This window comes from Puma concolor, chromosome A3 (genome assembly GCF_028749965.1).
Source record: "Puma concolor isolate L17-30 chromosome A3, mPumCon1.1.hap2, whole genome shotgun sequence".
In the NCBI taxonomy this organism is placed as follows: domain Eukaryota; kingdom Metazoa; phylum Chordata; class Mammalia; order Carnivora; family Felidae; genus Puma; species Puma concolor.
In genome coordinates this window covers 39,470,769-39,492,364 of record NC_141669.1, presented here as the reverse complement: position 1 = coordinate 39,492,364, position 21,596 = coordinate 39,470,769, and the positions used below count along the sequence as shown (strand labels likewise).

The 21,596-nt window shown below is 49.7% G+C and overlaps 1 protein-coding gene across 1 annotated transcript; it reads right to left on the bottom strand.

Annotated features, from left to right (window-relative positions):
• Window positions 1-5,946: 5,946 nt before the first annotated feature.
• CD8B (CD8 subunit beta) lies at window positions 5,947-21,375 on the bottom strand. Its single transcript, XM_086700638.1, has 6 exons — window positions 21,258-21,375; window positions 17,754-18,113; window positions 14,007-14,096; window positions 10,288-10,377; window positions 8,762-8,798; window positions 5,947-6,674 (listed from the first exon to the last, which is right to left on the bottom strand). The coding sequence occupies exons 1-6, from the start codon at window positions 21,298-21,300 to the stop codon at window positions 6,662-6,664; spliced, it is 633 nt and encodes a 210-aa protein (XP_086556764.1). The 5' UTR covers window positions 21,301-21,375; the 3' UTR covers window positions 5,947-6,661.
• Between the last annotated feature and the right edge of the window lie 221 nt (window positions 21,376-21,596).

Below are 21,596 nucleotides of genomic sequence, written 5' to 3'. Positions count from 1 at the left end.
GTGCAGACACACTCAAAGGTCTTAATTTAGTTTGGATACTAAATGCAGGGCAGGGAAGAGGGCAGGGAGGTTTTGAGTTAACCTCGGCAGGGTCTGCCCAGGCTCCACTGTGGGACAGCTGTCCACTGAAAGGCCCTGTATGGCACAGTAATCAGGAATAGTTTACGAGGCTAACATCCCTGCCCCCACCTTGCCCGCCACACGCAGGAGCTCATTCCCTCCGAAGTGAAGTAGACTAGATCCCAATAGTATTATCGCTCTTTCATGGATAAGCTCTGTAGTTGTAGAGACCCATTGGGCAAGCTCGGCTCCCATCTGAGCCCCGGTGAGCCTTCCTTCTCTCCTCCTTTAACGCCCACACCTCAAGATGGGCCATGAGAGATGGGATGCTGAGTTTCTGGCCAGATGGGCTCAGAGCGTGGTCCAGGAAAGGGCTTCCACAAAGGCCTGGGGTGGAGTGAGGGTAGAGGGACAGGAGTCACGGCCTCCCTTTTACCTGGCCTGGTCCTACCCAGACAGCAGGTCTAGCCAAGCAGCCAGCTTTTGGCCCACAGGATGCTGAAGGGGTGCTGGGGAGGGGTGTGTTGGGGAAGATGGGCCTCTGCCTCCCCACCAACACTTCAAATCTTCCCTCTTAGCTTTGCCCCCACCCAACCGCAGAGACCTCCACAAAATCTACTGTGAAAGGCCTTACGCTCTTTTGTGAGGTGGCAATTCATGCCTTCAGGCTTGTGTTTACATCATCTGGGTATTGACCTGTTCACTCGCCCCGGACACTCACTCTTGGAGTCACACAAGTGCCGGACCTGTGTCTGGGTTCCCCAGGACGGTGTGAGCCCGTGGGGCTGGGGACAGTGTGTGTGTTGAACGCATGGTTAGTGCCAAGGACACTCAAGGTGCTCAATTCAGCGCCAGTTCATTGAGCTCGTGTTCTTCAAGCGGTTTGTCGACCGTACCTGGCAGAGCAAACACTGAGAAGTGGGGATAAATCAAGTTCTCACAGCCTTGGGGAGCCCCGACAGGCTGGGTTGGGGAGCCGGCAGCAGAGGGCTGAGGGGGTGCCTCAGGCGAACTGTGTTCCTAGCTCAGCAAGCGAGGAGCGGGGCCCGCTTGTGGGAGCCCTTCCTCCCTCGCTCATTTATTCATATTGATTCTGGCTTCGGGGCTCGGGAATGCGGACTTGAGTGTGCAGATGGCAGGACAGGCTCCCACAGGCCTTGGTGTCCCCAGGAGATCAGGGACTGGCCAGTAGGGAGGGATCGGGGGCCAGGCTGCATCTGTCCTGGGCCCATAGTCCCAGCACAGGGCCAGCCGGGCACACAGAAGGTGCCCCAAATAAATGCATTTGAACTGGCACCAAGAACCTGAGGAAGGGGAGCACGAACGGCAGACAGGAGGCAGGCGATTAGCCTTGTCCACGGGGGACAGGACAGGCGATGGTCTGTGGTTGAAAATACATGAAAATACACGTAGACTTTTCTGTTCAAATTCAGAAGCCCAAGCTAAGCTAAAGATGGGGACTTGCTCATAAAGGTCAGTACATGAACGCGAGAAAACAAGATGCAGGAGAGTCAACGACACTGTGCAGGAATAAATTCCTTTTTCAGCACTTCCGTGTTCAGCACGACGAGAATCACACGGGCCAGCTGTCTGTCTGTCTGTGAATCCCAAACCGAGGCGGTGTCGGGGGATACGGCTTCCTTCTGTTTGGACTGAAGCACCAAGTTATGTAGCCCGGAGGACTCCAGGAACCAATGACTCACGGTCACCGAGGAGAGTCAGTGACGCATCTGAGGAGGTTTCCCAAGAAGTGATGGAGGAAATCTCTTTCGTCCTCCACACCTGGAAAGGCCTCTGAAGACAGGGCTCTTTCTCTCTTTCCCTTTGACTGGGTGGTAGATTCGGATCAACGTTGCAGCCCACACAGGGCTGGGGATCACTTTGTGAAAACAAGTTGCCCACTTCCTACAGGTAGAGACGCGAGACGAGGGGGGCCAGGGTGGGGATGAGGAAGGATGAAAGGGAGGGGGTGGCATAGGAGCCCCCTCCATCCTTTGAACTTGTGCTGCTGGGTGCCACACCTGCAGCCTGGGCGCCCAGAATTCTCTACCCTTGCTTCCCACTGAGAGGAAGGCTGGCCAAGGAACCACCACGGTTCCCAGACCCTGCCATCTGCCAGCCTCACAGCAAGACAGACCGACACTATCGTGGCTCCCATTGCAAAGGAGGGAACTGAGGCTCACGGAAGTTACAGGGCTTGTCCAAGTTGGCACAACTGGTAGGCTCAGGCCCCGCTGTCCTGCAGCCCCCACATGCGTCACATGATTCCCATTGCACGGATTTTTAAACACTCTCATTTATGAACAAATCTCTCATTGATGGATATTTAAGCGGATTCCAATTAAAAAAAATTTTTTTAAATATTTATTTACTTTTGAGAGAGAGAGAGAGAGAGCAGTGGAGGGGTAGAGAGAGAGGAATACACAAAATCCAAAGCACTGAGCTGTCAGCAGAGAGCCCGATGTGGGGCTCCAACCCATGAACCAAAAGGTCATGACCTGAGCCGAAGTCAGGCACTTAACCAAGTGAGCCACCCAGGTGTCCCTCCAATTTTTTAATAATACAATGATTGGACAGGGTACCTGGGTGGCTCAGTCAGTTGAGCGACCGACTTCAGCTCAGGTTATGATCTCGTGGTTTGTGAGTTCAAGCCCCAAGTCGGGCTCTGTGCTGACAGCTCAGAGCCTGGAGCCTGCTTCGGATTCTGTGTCTCCCTCTCTCTCTGCCCCTCCCCCTCTCGTGCTCTGTCTCTCAGAAATAAATAAACATTAACAAAAAATAACACGATGATTGGAGTCTCTTTTTAAAAAGAGGCTGTTTTTTCCCCAAACCATTTTACCCCCAATTATAAAATTAATACATGATTGTTATAAAAATTTACACAACACAGAAATGTACAGTGCAGAAGTAGAAATTCTTCAGAGTAACTATCATTAACGGCTTGGAGTACATCATTCCAGAGCTTTTTCTATGCATATACAAATATGTCTAGAAGCATTGATATATATATTAGAGGGAAAAAAATCAAATTTGCAGAATAATAAGATTCGATTTTTTTATATTCTACATCTTATGTGTTACATATTACATTTTATAAGGTTTCAATTTTTTGTTTAAAAAAGTACACACAGGAAACATCTGTGAGAACAAGAAACTTTCAAATACCAATGTTAACACATTTTTGCAGTGCTCTGTGCTTAAGTATTTAAAATATCTCTTTAAGTATAATCTATTGTCTATTTCCATATGTATATATGAAGGGTTGGCATATCATACGTGTATAGCTCAGTGACTTTCCACAAACTGACCACACCCGTAAGAGCAGCTCCCAGATGGAAAAGCAGAACATGCCAACCCCCAAACCTCATACTCTCTCCTACTGATCACCCCTGCAACCACGGTAAACATATCCTGACTTTAACATATATCTGCTTTGCCTGTTCTTATCTGTGCTTGAATTTTAACAGTGGCCACATGTGGCGCTTAAAACAAGGATAGGGGTGCCTGAGTGGCTCAGTTGGTTAAGCGCTGACTTCAGATCAGGTCATGATCTTGTGGTTTGTAGGTTTGACCCACGCATCGGGCTCTGTGCTGTCAACGCGGAGCCTGCCTCGCATCCTCTGTCTCCCTCTCTCTGCCCCTCTCCACCCTCTCTCGCTCAAAAAATAAAGTAATAAAAACATTAAAAAAAATAAAATAAAACGAGGATAATCAATACAGATGTTGTTAAAATATATGCTGAAGCCGTGGCCGTTTGATCCTAGCATGTGTGAATCCAGTTCATTCCTTAACAGCTGCAGGGAGTCTCTTGTATCACAATTGATCTAACTGGCTTTTTCTTTTTCTTTTTCTCTTGTTTATTTATTTTTGAGAAACAAAGACAGAGAGCAGGAGCGAGAGAGCACGTGTGTAAGCGGGGGAGGGGCAGAGGGAGAGGGAGACGGAGAGAGAGTCCCGAGCAGGCACCTCACTGCGAGTGTGGACCTAGACGTGGGGCTCCAACTCATGAACCGTGAGATCATGACCTGGGCTGAAGTCAAGAGCCATATACTTAATTCACTGAGCCACCCAAGTGCCCCCTAATTCACTTTTCCTGATGGACATTTGGATTGTTTCCAATTTGGGACTAACAAGCAGGACTACAAAAAAATTTTTTTGACGTGTATTTCTTTGTACATGTAGCTTTGAGACGTGTTTTTTTTTAAGATGATGCCTAGAGATGGAATTGTTGCCAGTCAAAAGACAGCCAGGTTAAAAACATTTTTTGGTAAATACTTTTGCTGTAATGGCCTTCCCCAAAGTAGTAAATGCTCGGTGCCTTCTTCAAAACAAAAGTCAGGTGCTGGGTGCAGACCTCTTCACCACAGCCCCTGCCCCTGCGGCTGGCAGCCAAGCCTGCTCCAGCTCTCTGGGCGGACCAAGCTGTAGCAGGTGTCTGCCGCACAGAAAACAGACGGAGGTGCACCCCCCTTCACCCTTGGTCCCCCAACCTCACCCCCTGTGAATTTGCAAACAACTAAGCACAACTGCAAAGGCGGCAATGGGGAGATGCTGTTAGTTAGCAGAGCCTGGAGTGGGACAAGAGGGACTTGAGGCCTGTTCTGACTTCCGCTGCGGACTGGGTGTGAGCCTGCAGGGACGGTAGGCTGCATATCTGGGCTTTGGTCGCGTATTAAATGGGATGTCTTAGAGCAAGAAGCCCACCTTCAATGTGAACCCTGGAGGAGTCTGGCCCAGGCTACCCTGGCCCTGCCCCCCTCCCCTGGGCCCTGGGAGGCAGCCTGTCCCGTTGTCCTCAGAGCTGATGGGCAGGGAGTGTTCGCTTCTCTCAAGCGCCTTCTGCATGGACACCCTTCTAACTCCCACCCACACCTAGTTCTGTGGCCTTCGCTCCACAGGCGGCATCCCTGATGCTGCGAGAGGGCCACGCGGCCCCCTCCCCTCGAGCCATCTTTCCTTTCCTGCTTTCTGTGGCTGCCAGAGGCCTCTGGGCAGAGCCTGGTTCCCCATCTCCCTTCCACAGTTGCACCTCCCAGCTGGCAGGAAAAGCAGCTGGGGCTCTATTCTCCTGTGGCCTGCGCATGGTGCTTCAGTGAACGCAGCCTTAGGCCGCATTCGTTTTTGGCTCCATAGCTCTCATGCTGCTAAGGCCCAGAGTGGGGAGTCAAGATAAGATCCCTGGGCTTTTACGGAAGGCACAAGACCTTCATCTCAACTCCCTCATCCAACTCAGCCTCTTCTTGCCTTTTCTTTCCCCGTCAAAGCTGAGAAACAGTTTAAAAAAAAAAAAAAAAAAAAAAGGAAGGAAGGAAGGACATGAGGACAGAGACTCTTCTAGTTTTTTTTTTTTTTTTGGTTTTTTTTTTGAGAGAAAGAGAAAACATGAGCAGGGGAGGGGCAGAAGGAGAAGGAGAGAGAGAATCCCAAGCAGGTTCCACACTCAGCTCAGAGCCTAATGCAGGGCTTGATCCCAGGTCCCTGGGATCATGACCTGAGCCCAAATCAAGAGTCTAATGCTCAACCGACTGAGCCACACAGGCTCCCCCCACCTTCTTTTTACTATAAGGTCACCAGCCTGTGGCTAGGAGTCTGGGGGTTCCACTCTGTACACTCTGTACAACTGAGCAGGTGCTAGTGAAGATGGCTTGGAGTGGCCAGAAGAGTCGGCCCCCGGGGCCCCTGCCGCCTGGCTCTGGGTGCTTCCCAACCTCTGAGACTCTCTCGATGCCTCTGAGACTCTCTCAATGCCTACAGTGCAGACTACAGCATGTTGTGGGGGCAGATGAGGACAGGCACATTTTATCTTTGTTACGTCTGTTTTAGCTGAGCATTAACATCTTTGCCGAACAGATGGGCTTTGTGCTTTTACATCACGGGAGCCGTTCGCATCTTTTATTCAGGGTTTTATTTTTACAACCAAGACATTTTCATAAAAAGAACAGTGAGAGAAGAAATATACAAGCCATGGGAGGGCAGAAGTGAAAGTGGAGGAACTTCCTAATGGGAGATTAAGTGAACTCCGGCTCCCACACCACAAGTTCCTGCTCCACAGGAGGTCCCTGGAGACTGAACCGACTGAGTCAGCCCTTCACAGAAAGCACGGTTCCAAGCTGGGTGTGGTCTCTGTGGCTCTCAGTGAGGACGGTGACCCCTGCCTGGGAAGACCAAGGAGGAGCCATCCCAGCACCATCCCATGAGAGACTCAGGACTCCATGTCACTGCCCTATCAGGGCAAAGCAACTTGCGAGAAGGCGGCCGGACGGCCAACACAAGGGTCCCAGCCCAGGGTGAGTACGGGAGCTGGGGAGTGGTGTCGTGGCGGCATTTCTTACTCATTTGCAGGAAGTTGCAGGAAGTGCTCCGGGGCTCTGAAGCCTTCTCTCCGTGATTCGTGATTCGCGATGACCAACTAACAAGTTTCTCCCATGCGTGAGGCCCACAGAAAGAACTTGCAGTAGTTAAAAGCAGGCAACTTCAGCAGGTCAGTGAAATTGCCACAATTGAGGGAGTTGAGCATGTCCCTTCTCTCTCATTTTTCCAGATCTCGCTCATTATTGACCAACATATTTTTGTAGCAGGACACCAAAAGCATATTCTCTGCTCATTTATAAAACCTGAAAACAATAGCAAGTCAAGAAACCACTTACATTCAGGGAAATGATACGAATTTCCTGTAACAGAGACAAATGCCATGCGGGGATGCAGGGCTCCACTCCCAGTAAGGAGCCCGGGGGCCGGGAGTTTTCCACTAGTATGTTTTCAGGGCCCATCTTAGTCATTAAAAAAAAAAAAATGAAGAAGCTCAAAAAAAAAAAAAAGCCCAAAGAACTCTAGCTTTGAATAGTGTTACTTCCTGCAGTACCTTCTTAGATAAGCTATTGACAAATGCACACTGAGGGGCCAGAAGAAGTTGGTTGCTGATGGGCAGATTTTCCAGGGTCAGTTATAGGCTGGGGAACGTCCTCCCCAAATCACAACTTGAGTTTGGAACAGCTGATCTGTGAGGCCCATGGACTCTTTTGTCCACACCTGCATCATGGCAGCAAAACTCGAGGTTCGAGGTGGTTTCCGAACTTTTTTGTAGCCACAAACCCTTTTGTTCAAATGATGTCTCACAGGTGAGCCTAAGTACAGGCAGCCGATGACAGCAGAGGGTTGAGGGGCCTCACGGTCCCCCATGACCAACCCCCAGCTCCTTCCCCATCACGGTGGGTCCTCAGAACCCCTGGGTTTGTCAAAGCATGAGACACTATATCCAGCTCCCCTAAAACTGTCATCAGATCACTTGGGAACAAGTTAAAATGAAGGAGTTGGTGGGGCAGTACCCTAATGGGGACCCCCCCCCAATGGGGTCACCATGGGGAAGATGTTGAATGGAACATTCTGAAGATCTAGGCTCAGACAAATACACTCAGGTTATTGTCTCTTAGGAGGTAATTTCTAAATCCAGCACCTAAAATTGTGTAAATTGTGCACAATCAAAATGATTGAAAATTGCCAATAAAATACAGCAGGCATGTTTAAGGGACTGTCTATAGTCAAGCAACTATAGCTACAAATATAATGTATTTAATAAGGTAGAGAATACTATATAGAGTTTATATGGAGATTACATTTTCAAGTATTTACAGATACACTTTGTTCCTTGTTTTTTTGGCTCATAGAGTTGACTTTTGTAAGGAACATGAGTTTGTGCTTTGACTCCACAGGACCAGGGGCTGAGCACTTTATGGGTTTTAACCCAGTAAGTCCTCACAACAGCCATGAGTTTGGGACTGTTATCCCATTTTACATGAGGAATCAGAGGCTCAGAGCGGTGAAGTGACTTGCCTACAGTCACATGGTTGGTGAGTGGCAGGCAGGATTCAAACCCTCATGCTGGAGCCAGAGCTCTTAAGCCAAAGGCCCTGTTGCCCTCTTTAATCTAGAGGCACGATGGGCTTTCTTTTTTTCCGAACACCTCTATATAGAGGGGCTTGTCATTAATGAGATAGGTAGATGCGAAGCAGCATTTTGAGGAAGAAAAAGTAATCCAAGAACGCTGCCCACGGCCCAGCTGAGGTCCCGAAGTCCCTGGGGTTGGGAGTAGCCCCTGGCCCCTCAGGGCCTCTGGGCTTCTGCCCGTGTTTACACAGCTCAGTAGACCTGAAGAGCGAGTGCCTTTTAGCCCCCCTGTATATGTGACTCAACCTTTTGATTTGCCAACCCCTGGGACCCGGGTGGGGTCTAGGGTAGAAGATGGGACCCAGGCAGCCCAATACCGGCAGGGAAGGAAGCAGGGAATGAATGGTCTTCGAATCCAGTTCTGCCGTTTACCATCCCAAATGCTTTGAGCAAGTCTTTCAACTGGTCTATAAAGGTAACCCTCCTATGTCATGAAGGACCAAGTCAAATGAAAAGAGTTTGGGGTATCCTACCGTATCCGATGCTTGCAAGAGTTGACTGTGAACATGGGGAGAGCTAAGCTAAATCTTTCAGTGCTTGAAATTTGACTTAAACGACTACGAGTAGTTTTGTTTGTTAGATGCTCTCTCTTCCTGAACTCTATCGCTCCATCTATTTATACAGTCTGAGATTTTTTTGAAGGCTGCGTCTGGCTTTGGCCCCCTGTGGGTGGAGGTTGCAGCAGCAGGGGCTGAGGAAGCCAGGACCACACCCAGGGCCGCGTCATGGGCACTCTTCTGAGGCCCCAAGCACTTACTGTTTCAGGAGGCGAAGCCGGGCTCTCCTCTTCAGGCCTGGAAGAAGCAAACAAGAACATCGGTTGGCTTGGGCTGTGGGTCGCTGACACCGAGCCCCAGAGAGCGAGGAAGGAGACCAGAGGGGCAGCCAGCACCTCAGACCACTTCCCTGGTGCCAGGCTGTGCTCCAGCTTTATGTGGTTTAACTCCCTTAAAGCTCGCAGCAAGCCTATGAGTTGAGTACTGCTCTTACTATCTCTGCTTCGTATATGGGGAAACAGAGGCACAGAACACACGTGTTATGGAATGACTTGCCCAAAGTCACGCAGCTAGTAAGCAGTAAGACCAGAATTCAAACTCAGTTAATCTACTCCAGTCTATGTGCTCTTAAACATGCCAGTCTGCCCTTTGCAGCAGGCCAGGAATGAGAGGTGTACAGACAGGTGGTCGGTGGACTTAAGCTAAAGCGTGTGCGTGCGGGAAATGCACAAGGTCTCCCAACGGGATGTAGGAAGGAAGTCTGAGCATGTCTGTTTACATGTCTGTAAACAGACATGTTTACATCCTTCATTCCTTTTCATTTCTGAAGCACATTTCGTAACATAAGTAATATATGACATAAATACACCTAATCGCAGTTCAAGTTTGTAATTTAAAAAGTTTTTACTAATAAGATCTACATGCAGTTGGGGTTCATAATTTAAAAATGTTTTTACTAATGAGATCCTTGAACAAAAAAATTTGCAGACCACTGACCTTTAATGGGGTTCTTCCAATGGGGGCAAATGGATCCCTTTGTGGATGGCGATTTTATGCAAAAATGTGCGCATGACACATTTCTTTGTGGAGAGGGTCTCACCCTCTCCCATTTTATAGAAGCCCAGAGAGGGTCAGTACCTTGCTTGAGGTGGCATAGGTGAGCAGAAGGACCAGAAGGAGAGCCCTGGGCTCTTGGGCAGTTGTGAGGGCCTCCCATATAACTCCCCTCTTTCTTATGAACCCTGGGAGCCCAGAGCAGATGATCTCGTCTCCAGAGGGGCTGAGAGAGGCAGTCACCTCTGAATTTCCCTGCAGCCTCACAGAGAAGGAGGAGTTCAAGTTTCTGGGAACATGACCCAACCCCACTGCAATGTCTTCTGTGTACTGTTTCTGTCCCGAGTGCTCATGGGAGTTCCCGCTTATCTCATGCCAGGCACCTTGGAAAGGGCTTTACAAACAGCAACCCTGGGAGGTACATAATATTGTTACTCCTGGGTGGGGCAGTTGAGGCTCAGAGAGGCCAGGGCATGTGCCCAGGGTCACTAGATCCAAGAATAGTGGAGTTGGATTCAAACCCAGGTTTGTCTGACTCCAGAGACAGGGTGGTCTCTGACCTCTGCAGAATGGCCTCGGGCCAAGAAGCACCTCTGGAACTACCAGATGGGAAGGTGGGTATAAACTTCCACCAAAATGCCATCTGTCCTGCTTCCCTAGAAGAGGAAGGACCTCAGGGACACCTCCAATGGCAAAAGGAGTTGCCATCGTGGCCCAAGAGGCCACAACTTACGGTATAGGTGGATGGCCACACCCAAGGACACCAGCAGAACAAGGACTCCAGCCACCAACAGGCCGAGGGTGAGGAGGCCACAGGATGGGCCTGGGAAAGACACACGTATCAAACATTTGAGACATGCAGATAAATTACAGAGGGAAAAATCAACTGATCAACTGGAAGCCCCACCTCCCAGAGAATACCACTGCTGCACATTTTTCTCTCGTCGTTTTTTCTAGGCACTTCGAACACGTTGAGATAATTTTACACAGAACATTTTACGTCCAGGGGTGCCCTGGTGGCTCAGTCAGTTAAGTATCTGACGCGCGATGTCAGCTCAGGTCATGATCCCAGGGTCGTGGGATGGAGCCTGCCCCTCCCACCCCACCCAGCGTCAGGCTCCACACGGAGAGGGTGGAGCCTGCTTAAGATTCTCTCTCTCCCTCTCCCTCTGCCCCTTTACCCTGCTTGTGTGCTCTCTCTCTGTCAAAAAATAAAAATTAAAAAATAAAATAATAAAATAAAAAAATTTTATGTCCCACATCATCATTTTAAAAATTAATTAAACGCAGGAGCTACTTATGTTCTAAAGGAAATAGATAATTTTCATGCCTGGTAATGAGATTTTTACTATTTATTTTTAAAAAATTATTTTAATTTCACAAGAAATAGCTGAATATATTTTCATTGTAAAAGATTCAAGTATATGGTTAGAGTGTTCCTTGGCATGCTAGCTCCTTCACAGAAATAAATGCCATGGTTAACGTGGTACCTTTCTCTTTGTATTTATGCAGACACATACAGGTTTTTTAAAAATGTTTTGTTTAAATTTATTTTTTGAGAGAGAGAGACAGAGCGTGCATAAGTGGGGGAGGGGCAGCGAGCAAGGGGGACGGAGGATCCAAAGCAGGGCTTTGCATTGACAGGCTGATAGCAGTGAGCCTGATGTAGGGTTCGAACCCATGAACTGTGAGATCATGACCTGAGCCAAAGTCGGACACTCAACCAACTGAGCCACGCAGGCATCCCTACAGTTTTGTTTTTGTTTTTGTTTTACAACATACAGTGGCTTATATTGTACAAACTGTTTTGCAAACCATTCTTTCTTTAAATATATCAGCACACTCCTTTTTCTAGTAGAGTAACATTCGAAGTATGGACATAGCATGGATTATTTAGTCATCAGTGGGCTTTTCGTTTATTTCCTATGTTTTACTTTTATAAATAACTGTGCAAAGAACGTCCTGGTACATTTTTCCTAATGTGGGAGCCTGCCTGAGGCAGATATTGAAAACAGAAACTTCCAAACCATAGACTATGTCCATTTAATGTTGTAACAGACACTGTGAAATGCCTTCCAAAAAGGCCGCACTGGTTTTCATTCCTAACCACCAACTGTGCACCTTGCCGACCCTTGGTATTATCAGAGTGTTTAGTTTTTGGCCAGTCTAGTGGGTGAAAAATGGTGTTTGTCAACTTCAGTCTATTTTCATATATTGGTCACTTGTATGACCTGGCCTGGCCTTCCTTGCCTTGCATGGGTTTCGGAGTCTGCTGAAGTCTGAAAGTCACTACGTCGTTCCTGACACAGCAATTTAGAAATTGTCTCAGAATCATCTCAAGGGACAACCCTAAGCCTTAGGGAGCACGTCCTTCCCCAGGGTGGCCATGTGGTTTCATTCATGATGACAAGTTTTGAGATCTATCTGGGTGTCCCCCAAGGTAAGTGCTTTGCATATAGCATCTATTTAATCATGCCTTCCCTTTAGCCAGGTAAACACCCCTAGTTTACACATGAGGAAACAGGTTCAGAGAGGCTGAATCACTTGACCAAGGTCACACAGTATAGGCAGTGGTAGGCAGAGTCAGACCTCAACCTGGCTGACTTACCCCTAAGGTACCCTGTCTCATGGCCCCCACCCCCAATGCAACCTCTACTTCTCCCCCCCCACCAATCCCCACTTGGCCACTTTCACACACAACCTGGTTATTCTTAATAACCTACTAATGTTGGATTTGCATTCTTGCCCTGGGATCTTACTGGGGGTCGACATAAGGAATGATGCAAGAATCTCAAAGACCTTTGTCCACATCTCTTACAAAAGTGTTGCTCTACTGAGTTCACTGTTGTTCAGCAGGCCTTACAGAAGGATGAACAGAGCAGACTTTTTCTAGAATTTAACACTGAGATGAAGGCTTTGAAGCCGGGAGCTTGGGGTTGTTTCTTTCTATCACTGTGGGGGGCAGGGTTTGTGTGCCATGTTATTTGGAGTATTGCCTTTGGTTCAGCTGGTTTTGCCGTTTCTCTAGAGTCACAGCACAGACCCGATTTTGGCACCTTCAACGTAATGGACCTGTTGTATTTGCCTTTTGTGCTCTTTTGTTATTGTTATTATTGTTGTTGTAACTTGCCTAAAATCCTTTAGGCGAAGTTGTGGGGTATAGATACTTTACAAAATGAGGTCAATCTATCTGTACCTTTATGTTCACCAAGACTTTGCCCTTCTGCATTTGGGTTCCGATTTTTTTTTTTACTGGGACCTCATGGGGTAGCTTCCCGTTCCCACTCTCCCAATCCCATTAGATGCCTGTCCCTGAGCTCTGTTACTTTATACATTTAAGACAAAGCCAACCCAGCAGCACGAGGCAGCCCTAGTGGGGCAGCTTGTCATTTGTTCCATGGGTGGGAGCACATGACACTTTCTGTTTGTCACCAGTATCTTTTGGGGAGCAGAGGTCAGTATTTTTCCAGAAACACATTTGCACGTTTGGGCTAATGGTTCAAGGAAAGTGCACGTGCATGTGTGTGTGTGTGTGTGTGTGTGTGTGTGTTCTCCAGCTGCTGTGTCTGGTGTTCATAGCACAGAGAAGCAAGTTAGTTCACTCATTAGCAAAAAGATATTAGCACATACTGTGTGTTAGGCCCTCTGTTAGGTATTAAAACTGAAGAACTTTAAAGTTCTGGTCTCATGGGTTGGTTATTTTTGTTTGTAAACAGTCTTACTGAGATATACTTTACGTACAAAGTTCACCTGCTCCAAGTGTATAATTTAATGGTCTTCGGTATATTCACAGAATTGTGCACCCATCAAGCACCACGATCTAATTTTAGAACATTTTCATCTCCCCTCCCCCACCAAAAATCCTATACCCATTTTAGCAATCTCCTCCATACCTTCCCAACTCCCCAGTCTTAGGCAACCACTAATCTACTTTCTGTCTCTATGAAATGTCACATTGTGGACGTTTCTTATCAATGGGATCACATAATACATGGTTTTGTGTCTGTTGTTTTACTGTGTAATATTTTCAAAGTTCATCATGTTGTAGCCTGTATCAGTATTTCACTGTTTATTATGGTCAAATAATATTCCATTGTATGGACAGTCCACATTTGGTTAATCTATTTACCAGTTGTTTCTACTTTTTTGGCGATTATGAATAATGCTGCAAGGAACACTGGTGTGCAAGTTTTGGGGTGGACATATCCTCCATTAAGTTTTGCTCTAGGGCAATTTTCAAGCGTGTTCCTCATCAGACTGTGAGCTGTTGGAGGGCAGCACTGTGGTCACACTCAGCTTCCCTTCTGACCCCAGATTGGGTGGGGCCAGAGAAACAGGCTAGAGTCCACACATGGGAAGGGAAGGGAAGGGAAGGGAAGGGAAGGGAAGGGAAGGGAAGAAGGAAAACTTCCTGCTCTGTTTCTGAGGGTCCAGGAGAATGGGAGAACTCACCCTTCTGGGTCACTGGGCTTGGGGGCCGACACATTTTCTTCCTGGGGGTGGGCTTCTTGGTGGGCTGGGCAGTGGTGGGAAGGACATCAACTACAGAAAGCAAGCAAGACACATGTCTTAGCCAGGTAATCAGTAGGTGGACTTGCAGACAAAAGTTAAAGCCTCATGTCTTCCATGTAGATATGAAAGCCCTTATGACTGTTCCCTGGGCTGCTGCAGGGCTCCAAGGTGATAGAGTAATCGAGTTTTCTATGTGCTTCCCCAACTCTCAGACCTATCTGAGAGTCGAGGCAGCGGGTCACTTTGGTGTCTGGGGAAGAGAGGGGCTCTGGACCCACATGGACGTGAAGAGAGCCCCAGATGCCCTGATTAACCACTGAGTGACTTGGGGCAAGTCCTATCACTTTTCGGTGCCTCAGTTTTCCCATCTGCTGAAATAAAGATGACTCCCAGTTCTTTCTTGGGGTTGTCGTGAGGATTAAAGGGGACAGCATGCCCAGCAAATGGTGCAGTAGAGATGGCTCCCCCTGGCCAAAGACCCTGAGCAGAAGCTGGAGCCCCCAGGTGCTCGACGAGACCAGCCCCTCAGCCAACCTGCCAATCCCTAACCGGGTGGAGGAGGCTCACAGAAAGGAGGGTGCCCTTTAACACACATACGATACCATGCAGGTTGCATATATGGGGATTTTCTTTTCTTCTCAAGTGTCTTTACAAGTCATATACTATCAGAGCTGGAAGGACCTCTAGTCTCAACCTTTACTTTCAAAGACGAACACCAGTGATGTAAGGCGCCAGCCCCGAGGCCCCATGATGCCAAGCGCCTGCCTGGACCACCCCAACTCCGTCTCCTGACTCGTGGATGGGTCACTCCTCTCTTTCGTTCTACGCCAGTGTCACATGCTGACGTGACGGGGCAGGGCAGTGGGACAGGCACACAGAGTGAAGGGAGACACCTGAGGTTCTGAGATGCTAGGGACAGGGTGGTGAGCACTGGGTGCTGTTGAACCCAGCCCTGGTCTCTGTGGGTTAAGCAAAGACATTTCACAAAAATGATCCTCTGCAAAATAGGAGGAGAGGGAAGATAACACCATCAGTTTAAACTCTAGCATCGGGAGGACAGGGAGGGGCAGCCAACAAAATGGTCACTTCAGGGCTGGCATCTTCCACATAAAGAGTGGACACTTTGGACCCTCGCCGACCTGAGTCTCCTCTGAGAAGCAGAGATGACACGCTCTGCCTGCTTCGTGAGGTTTCTGGGAAGAACCAACCACCAAGAATGAACCCTTGCTAAGTCCCGCCATGTGCTAGCGGCAGAACTAAGCAGCTCAGCTTAAGCGTATTCAACCCAACCACTTTGGCGATGGGAACGAGTATCTCCATCTAATCCCCGAGGAAGCCTAGGCGCAGAGAATGGAACGAGCTTGTCTGAAGTTCAAGAAACCCTAAACAGCACAGCCGGGATCTGAGCCAAGAGACCCTGATTCTAGGCTCTCACTAAGCCACACCACGTCAGGTGCACATGCTTTTCGACAAAAAGACCCGTCGGGTCAAGGGCCTTGGCCGTGGGAATGCGGAGGGAAACTAGCATAAAAGGAAAAAAGGACACTGGCCATGGTGCTCCCAGAGCATGCGGGAGCCTGGCGCTCTGCTCAGGGTGACCCAGCATGGCTTTCCCCTTTACTCCTTACGGCCCTGGAGGTGTCCACTCCCTTTACTTTGTACACGAAGAGGCACAGATGTCTCTCGGCTGGTCGGTGGGAAGCCTGCAAGGGAGACAGCTCTATAGGACCTCAGGGTCTTGGCTGGGCTCAGTGGTCGGGGTTCGATGAGGGGTTTGTGGGAAGGCTTGTTCCATTTTAATTTCTTCTTGCCCAGAGCTGGGTCCCCTTGATTCCTCCTGACTCCCCCAGCTCCCCATTCAAATCTACCCGCTTCTCTCCTTGTTGAGCGGGACAGGCCTTTTGAACCCACAGTGTGATTAGCCCCCAAAAGGCCGTTTACCCCCCACCCCAATACTTTCCTTACTGCCCGAGCTTCCCCTTTCAGTATGCACTGTCTTCCGCAGGAGGGGTGGGGCCTGGCTCTTGATACCCTGACTCTGGGGAGATGTCGCAGTTGCAAGCACATGCTTTGGGGAGGGTCAGCATGAGGGGTTTGGAAATATCAAAGCCAGGAGTGGGTGAGCGGTGGTGGAGGTGGAGGGGGAAACTTCTAGAAACCAGTTTTACTTATTTCATCATCTATCTTTCTCAGACCCCCAAATCTAACGAGTGGGAAAATGCGGAGCTTATAGAGACAAAAACAATAAACCACACCCAAACCCCACACCCCCAAAAACCCAGTGTTCAATACAGGAATCAGTCAACTCCCTGCTGAGAATGCCTCAGCTTCTTGTCCCAGAGATCTCATCCCCCAACCCCTACCTTCTGACTGAAGACCCAAAGCTGGAGAGATGGGAGAGCAACCTCACTCTGGTCTTTGTCTTCCTAATTGTGCTGCTGTCCTAGCTGTCCCTGCACCTTCCCATGCTGAGTGACCTAATTCCTGGGGGGGGGATGGTGTTGGGGGGGACTTGGCATTCTCGGTGCCCCCAGCCTGAGAAGAACCCAGGTGAGTGGGAAGCAGGACAATAGGAGGACGGCCGTGGGCTAACCTGGGGAGGGGGCTAAAGCCAGACCAGGCCTTTTGAGAATTTCTGCCACGACTCCTTCACACCTCTCACAGCTTAATCCTCACTCTCCAATACTGCAGCCACCTGTCGCCTTGGCTACCGGCCAGTCTGACTCGAAGTGTGCTGTATGCGTGAAATGTTAAAAACACATCGAACATTTAGTATGGAAAGGGAATGTAAAACATTCCAGTGATAATTTTTATATTGATTATAAGTTAAAATGATGATACTGTGGGTACACTGGGTTAAAAATATAGTATGTAAACTAATTCCACTCATTTCTTTTTCCTTTGTTAAACGTGGTATTCGAAATTTTTACATTTTATCTGTGGCTTTCTATTTCTATTGGGCATGCTGATTCAACTCACAGAACTACAGCTTCTCAGGGTGGCTGGCAGGGAGTGGGTCGTGGAGGCCAGCAGCAGCCCCATGATACGGATGGGAAAACTGAGGCCAGGGAGCAGAGGGACTGGTGCAAAGGCACACAGTGAATATGCAGCAGCATGTGCAGCTAGGCCTGGGCGCCAGTCTCCTTACTCCCTGTAACTCCGGGTGTGGGTTTGAGCCATAGGCCCCTGTTCAGAATGTGAGGGCATCTGCCCCTCCACTGGCCCTAGAAATGCTTTCACTGGGTATGTCCAGGCAATGAGGACTTTCTTTCCTGGGATGCACACTTGGTGGGAATTTCTGAGACGACGGTCAGGTCTGGGGACTGAGGCCAATCTAGGCATAGCCTCAGGTAGGCCCGATGTGGCGGCCAAAGGACAGCACTGCCTTGTCCCCAGAAGAAGTAGCAATGCTTCTAAGCATCCCATCTGGAACAGGACTCAGTTCCCTACCTCCCCAGGTAGATGGCAGCATGAAGTGAAATGACTACATAAAACACTTGCATGTGCTTGGCCCTGGCTAGGTCTGTTCCTACGAGCTGTAGCTCTATGGCTCATGGCTGGCACCACCACCCCCCGCCTCCTGCAGAGTGGGGCTCGCTGAGAGCGGGGGCAGCTCTAGTGTCTGCCATGCACCCAGAACATAGTAGGTGCTTCATACTCATTGGCAGCACTGAGGTACTTTCTTACCCACACTCAGCCGAGTTCCCTTCCCGAAGGTCAGCTCGGGCGACCCAACGGTCATGCAGAAGTAGATGCCACTGTCTGCAGGCTTCACACTTGTGAGATTGAGAATGGACCGGGTCGCGTCTGGAAACACAGTTAGCTTCTCTGGCTCCACTTCCTGTCCATACACAATCCCTTTTATGGGATCCCAGTAGGCCAGGCACTCGTAGTGACTGTCCGGGCTTGGAGCCTGGCGATGTCTCAGCCAGTAGATGCGCGTGCTAGTGGGCGAGGTTTTGGCTTCGCAGGACATTATCACCATTCCATTGGTCTGAACCATTACGGACCCAGGAGCCTGCTGGAGTACGGAGCTGCCACGGAGAGCTACGAGAAGCGGAAGGAGCAGACACCATCAGCACATTTTTCCAGCCACTGTTGCGGGTCCTGGGAGTCACACTGAGTCAAGCACTGAAGGAAAGCTGTGGAAGAACCTGCCCAGTTGCGGGGTCCAGGGGCTGTACTCAGTGCAGCTAGTGGCTCCTGGACTCAGGAGACCATCTGCAAGGCAGGTGTTTCCTATGTCCAGCTTTACAAAGGGGATGGGGAGAGAGCTGCCATTTCTTGATTGCATGTCTATAAGCCTGGCTCTTTGCATAAATTATCTTAACCCAATCTCAAACTCATTTGGGGATTTTTATCCCCATTACACAGACGAGGAAGCTGAGGCATGACGTTACTTGTTCCAAGTCCCATCAATAGCCAGTAAGTGATCTGGGATTCAAACTCAAAGATTCAAAGTCTGAAGTCAAAGCCTTTCACCTTGCCTTGCCGCCACTCTATGTACAGACCTTCAACAGGCTCCAAGCAGGTGTAGGAGACTCAGGTAGCCCAGGGGAACCCAGAATCAGAGGCAGAGCACAGGGCTGGTCTGGCCAACCACCCTTTCTGGACAGTGATGACAACAGCAAGAGGAACTCACTGTTGCTATTGGTGCAACTATAGCCTATCACTCCTCAGCCCAGCAAGTGATGGGTTCCTGGATCCCCATTCTCGAGGGGAAGGACAGATACCCCAGAAGCAGCACTTGGATTTCATTTTAGTCTCAAGATGGGAAGCACCGACAAGCAGGGGATTGCTCATGGAGAACGAACTAGACTGGAACTCAGAGACCCGGCCTTCAACCCAGCTTCTGCCTCATACCAGTGGTGGGACTGCAGGAAGTCAAGGAGCCTGTCTCTATCCTTTAAAAGGAGGGCAGCTTGGGGTCATTGTCCTGCTTGCCTGCGAGGGTTAGAGCATTTACGAAAACACACTGTAAACTCTAAAGCAGTGCACACGGGTAAATCATTTTCTACGTGTCTCATACATCAGAGGTTATTACTGGCAGCAGATGAAATCTTAGGAAAGATTTTAATGGGTCCTTCGCAGCCAAGTCCAACAAACTGAATCTGACCTGGCAAGCCTTCCATTTTAGCTGTGGGGCAGAGAGAGACCCCACAGACCCAGGCAGAGACCCAGGAACAGCGAGGCACAAAAGGACATAGACTTGGGTGGGCAGAGGAGGCCAGAGAGAGAATGTGTGTGTATATATGTGTCCTAGGGGAGCTGGCTTATGAGGTAGTGGCCTAAAGGCACAATCCTGCTGATGTTTGTGTCTCAGACTTCATGGTTCCAGAATGGGCCGTGAACTTGAACTTTTTGACTCTACTCACAGGCCACTCTGAGCTTCTGCTTGTATCAAGAATGAAATGGTAGGGGTGCCTGGTGGCTCAGTTGGTTAAACATCTGATTCTTGATTTTGGCTCAGGTCATGATCTCACAGTTTTTGAGTTTGAGTCCTGCATCAGGCTTTGTGCTGACAGTGTGGAACCTGCTTGGGATTCTCTGTCTCTCCCTCCCTCTCTGCCTCTCTCTCTCTCTCAAAAATAAATAAACATTAAGAAAAAAAAAAAAAAAAGGAAGAATGAAATGGTACTTGGGGCCCAAGTGCCTGCTGGCCCTTCTCTTTTCTCCCCAAACACCATACTGCCTTTTCAGCAGAGTAGAGGGTCTTCATTGTTTGGGGTCACTGACATCTTGGGGAAGATAATAAGAATCGACGATGCCAATATTCACTGAACTGTGCCCAGCATGGTGCATGCATTATCTTGCTTAATCCTCACCAGATCCTGTTTTATACCCATACTCATGAGGAAACAGAGGCTCAGGAAAGTGAAGGACGTGCTCAAGGCCACACAGCCTGTATGTGGTGGATCCAGATTCAAACCCAGGTCTGGGACCCCAGAACCGGAACTTTGAGCCACTCCCCGAATCAAGGAGACCTGTGATCCTCTCCTGGATCACTGTCATGTCGTTGCGTGTACACAGTGGGTCTACAAATACACAGACTCCTGAAGTTCTTCCAAGAAAGCCCAGAAGTGACTCCTAAAGGGGTAAAGGGGCCCAAAAGGACCCTGGGTTTTTTGTGTATGTTACCCCTGCTGTGTCCTGACATGCAGACTTCCTGGCTGCAGTATACCCTGGTCTCTCTCTTATGTCCCTGGAGACTGAATGTCAAGCTCTATCTATGTGCCAGACACAGAGCCAGGCCTTGCTACCTATGCGGTCTCATTTGATTCATCTGACTCTCTTCCAGTGACCCCCTTCTCAGTCGGGCCTGCTGTTTCTAAAACGATCAGCATTAACTACTAGTTTTGAATGGCCCCAACTAACTTCTGCTTGAGATATGGCTGAGCTCATGGGTCAGAGTAGGGGGCTGGCAGGTCTTGTCACCTCTGGCAGGGTGGCCAGCTTTGGGCTTTTGGGTAAGAGAGCAATCAACCACAAGTCAGTGGGCAGTTTGGTGCGTGGAGGGGCCTCTTCCAAAAGGCAGTCTGGCTGGGCTTATGAGAGGGACAGCGGAGACTGCCTGCTACATTCTAGCTCCAGCAGGGCTCCCATTGGAGCCAAGCTCCACAGCACACACAACCCAGGGACAGTTGGGGTGGGGGGTGGGGGTGGAAACAGGGAACCCCGAGGAAGTACTCTGCCATAGCGGTCTGGGATCTGGCAATAGCCTGGTGTTTGGCAGATTGTCCTCCGAATACTTTCCCGGAAGTACTAAAAATGTGTCTACAGAACCCTGGGTGAAGTGCAGAATACCAAAGCCAGAACTGAGCCTCTGGAACCTTCCTGGGGGCACACCCCTGGGAGGGAACCCTAGACAAGGGCATTTTTCCTTTTACTCTGCACTTCCTTCCCCTCTTTTCTTCCTTCTTGACTCCTGCCCTCCTTCCCCTCCCGGCTTTTGGGCAGAGCTAGCCTCAATCCCGGGGCTCCAGGGGCCCCTGGGGTAATGAGCTCTGGGGATGAATTTCTTCGCCACCCTTAGGCACTGTACCTGCTATGCCGCCTCCCGAGTGCGCCCCCAGCCCCGGCTTCTGCATTCTGCCAGGACAGCCTTTGTAAACTCTACAGCTCAGGCTCTTCCCGGTCCCGGGGACACCACCTGCTCCAGCCCCGGGCGCCCCACAAATCTCCCGGTCTTACCTGCCAGCTGCGTGGCCAGGAGGAGCCAGAGCCCCGGCTGCATCTTGGCGAGCCTGGGACACCTGGTCCCGGCGGGGCTCTGCGGAGACGGTCCTGGCTAGGGGTGGGTGGGGAGCGGGACTGGGCGGGGCAGTTTGGATGGGGGAGGGGGGAGGGGGGACGGGAAGGACGAGACCGGGCGGGGTAGGGGAGGGAGTCCAGGGTGAGGTTGGCAAGGTCTCCGCCCTCATCCTCCCTGCATTTCAAAGGTCTTGGGTGCGTTTCCTAAGAGCCCACTGGGACCCCTTGCTTTCCAGTGAGGAAATTGTACTGTCCTGCGCCAAGCAATTGCACGTGTGT

Excerpts from the sequence above, each read along its gene's own strand:
- CD8B (XM_086700638.1), bottom strand. The coding sequence starts at position 21,300 with ATGCAGCCGGGGCTCTGGCTCCTCCTGGCCACGCAGCTGGCAG. Across the intron at positions 10,378-14,006 it reads AAGCCCAGTGACCCAGAAGG|GCCCATCCTGTGGCCTCCTC; the intron begins GTGAGTTCTCCC and ends TGTCTTTCCCAG. Across the intron at positions 8,799-10,287 it reads TGTGGCCATCCACCTATACC|GCCTGAAGAGGAGAGCCCGG; the intron begins GTAAGTTGTGGC and ends TGCTTCTTCCAG.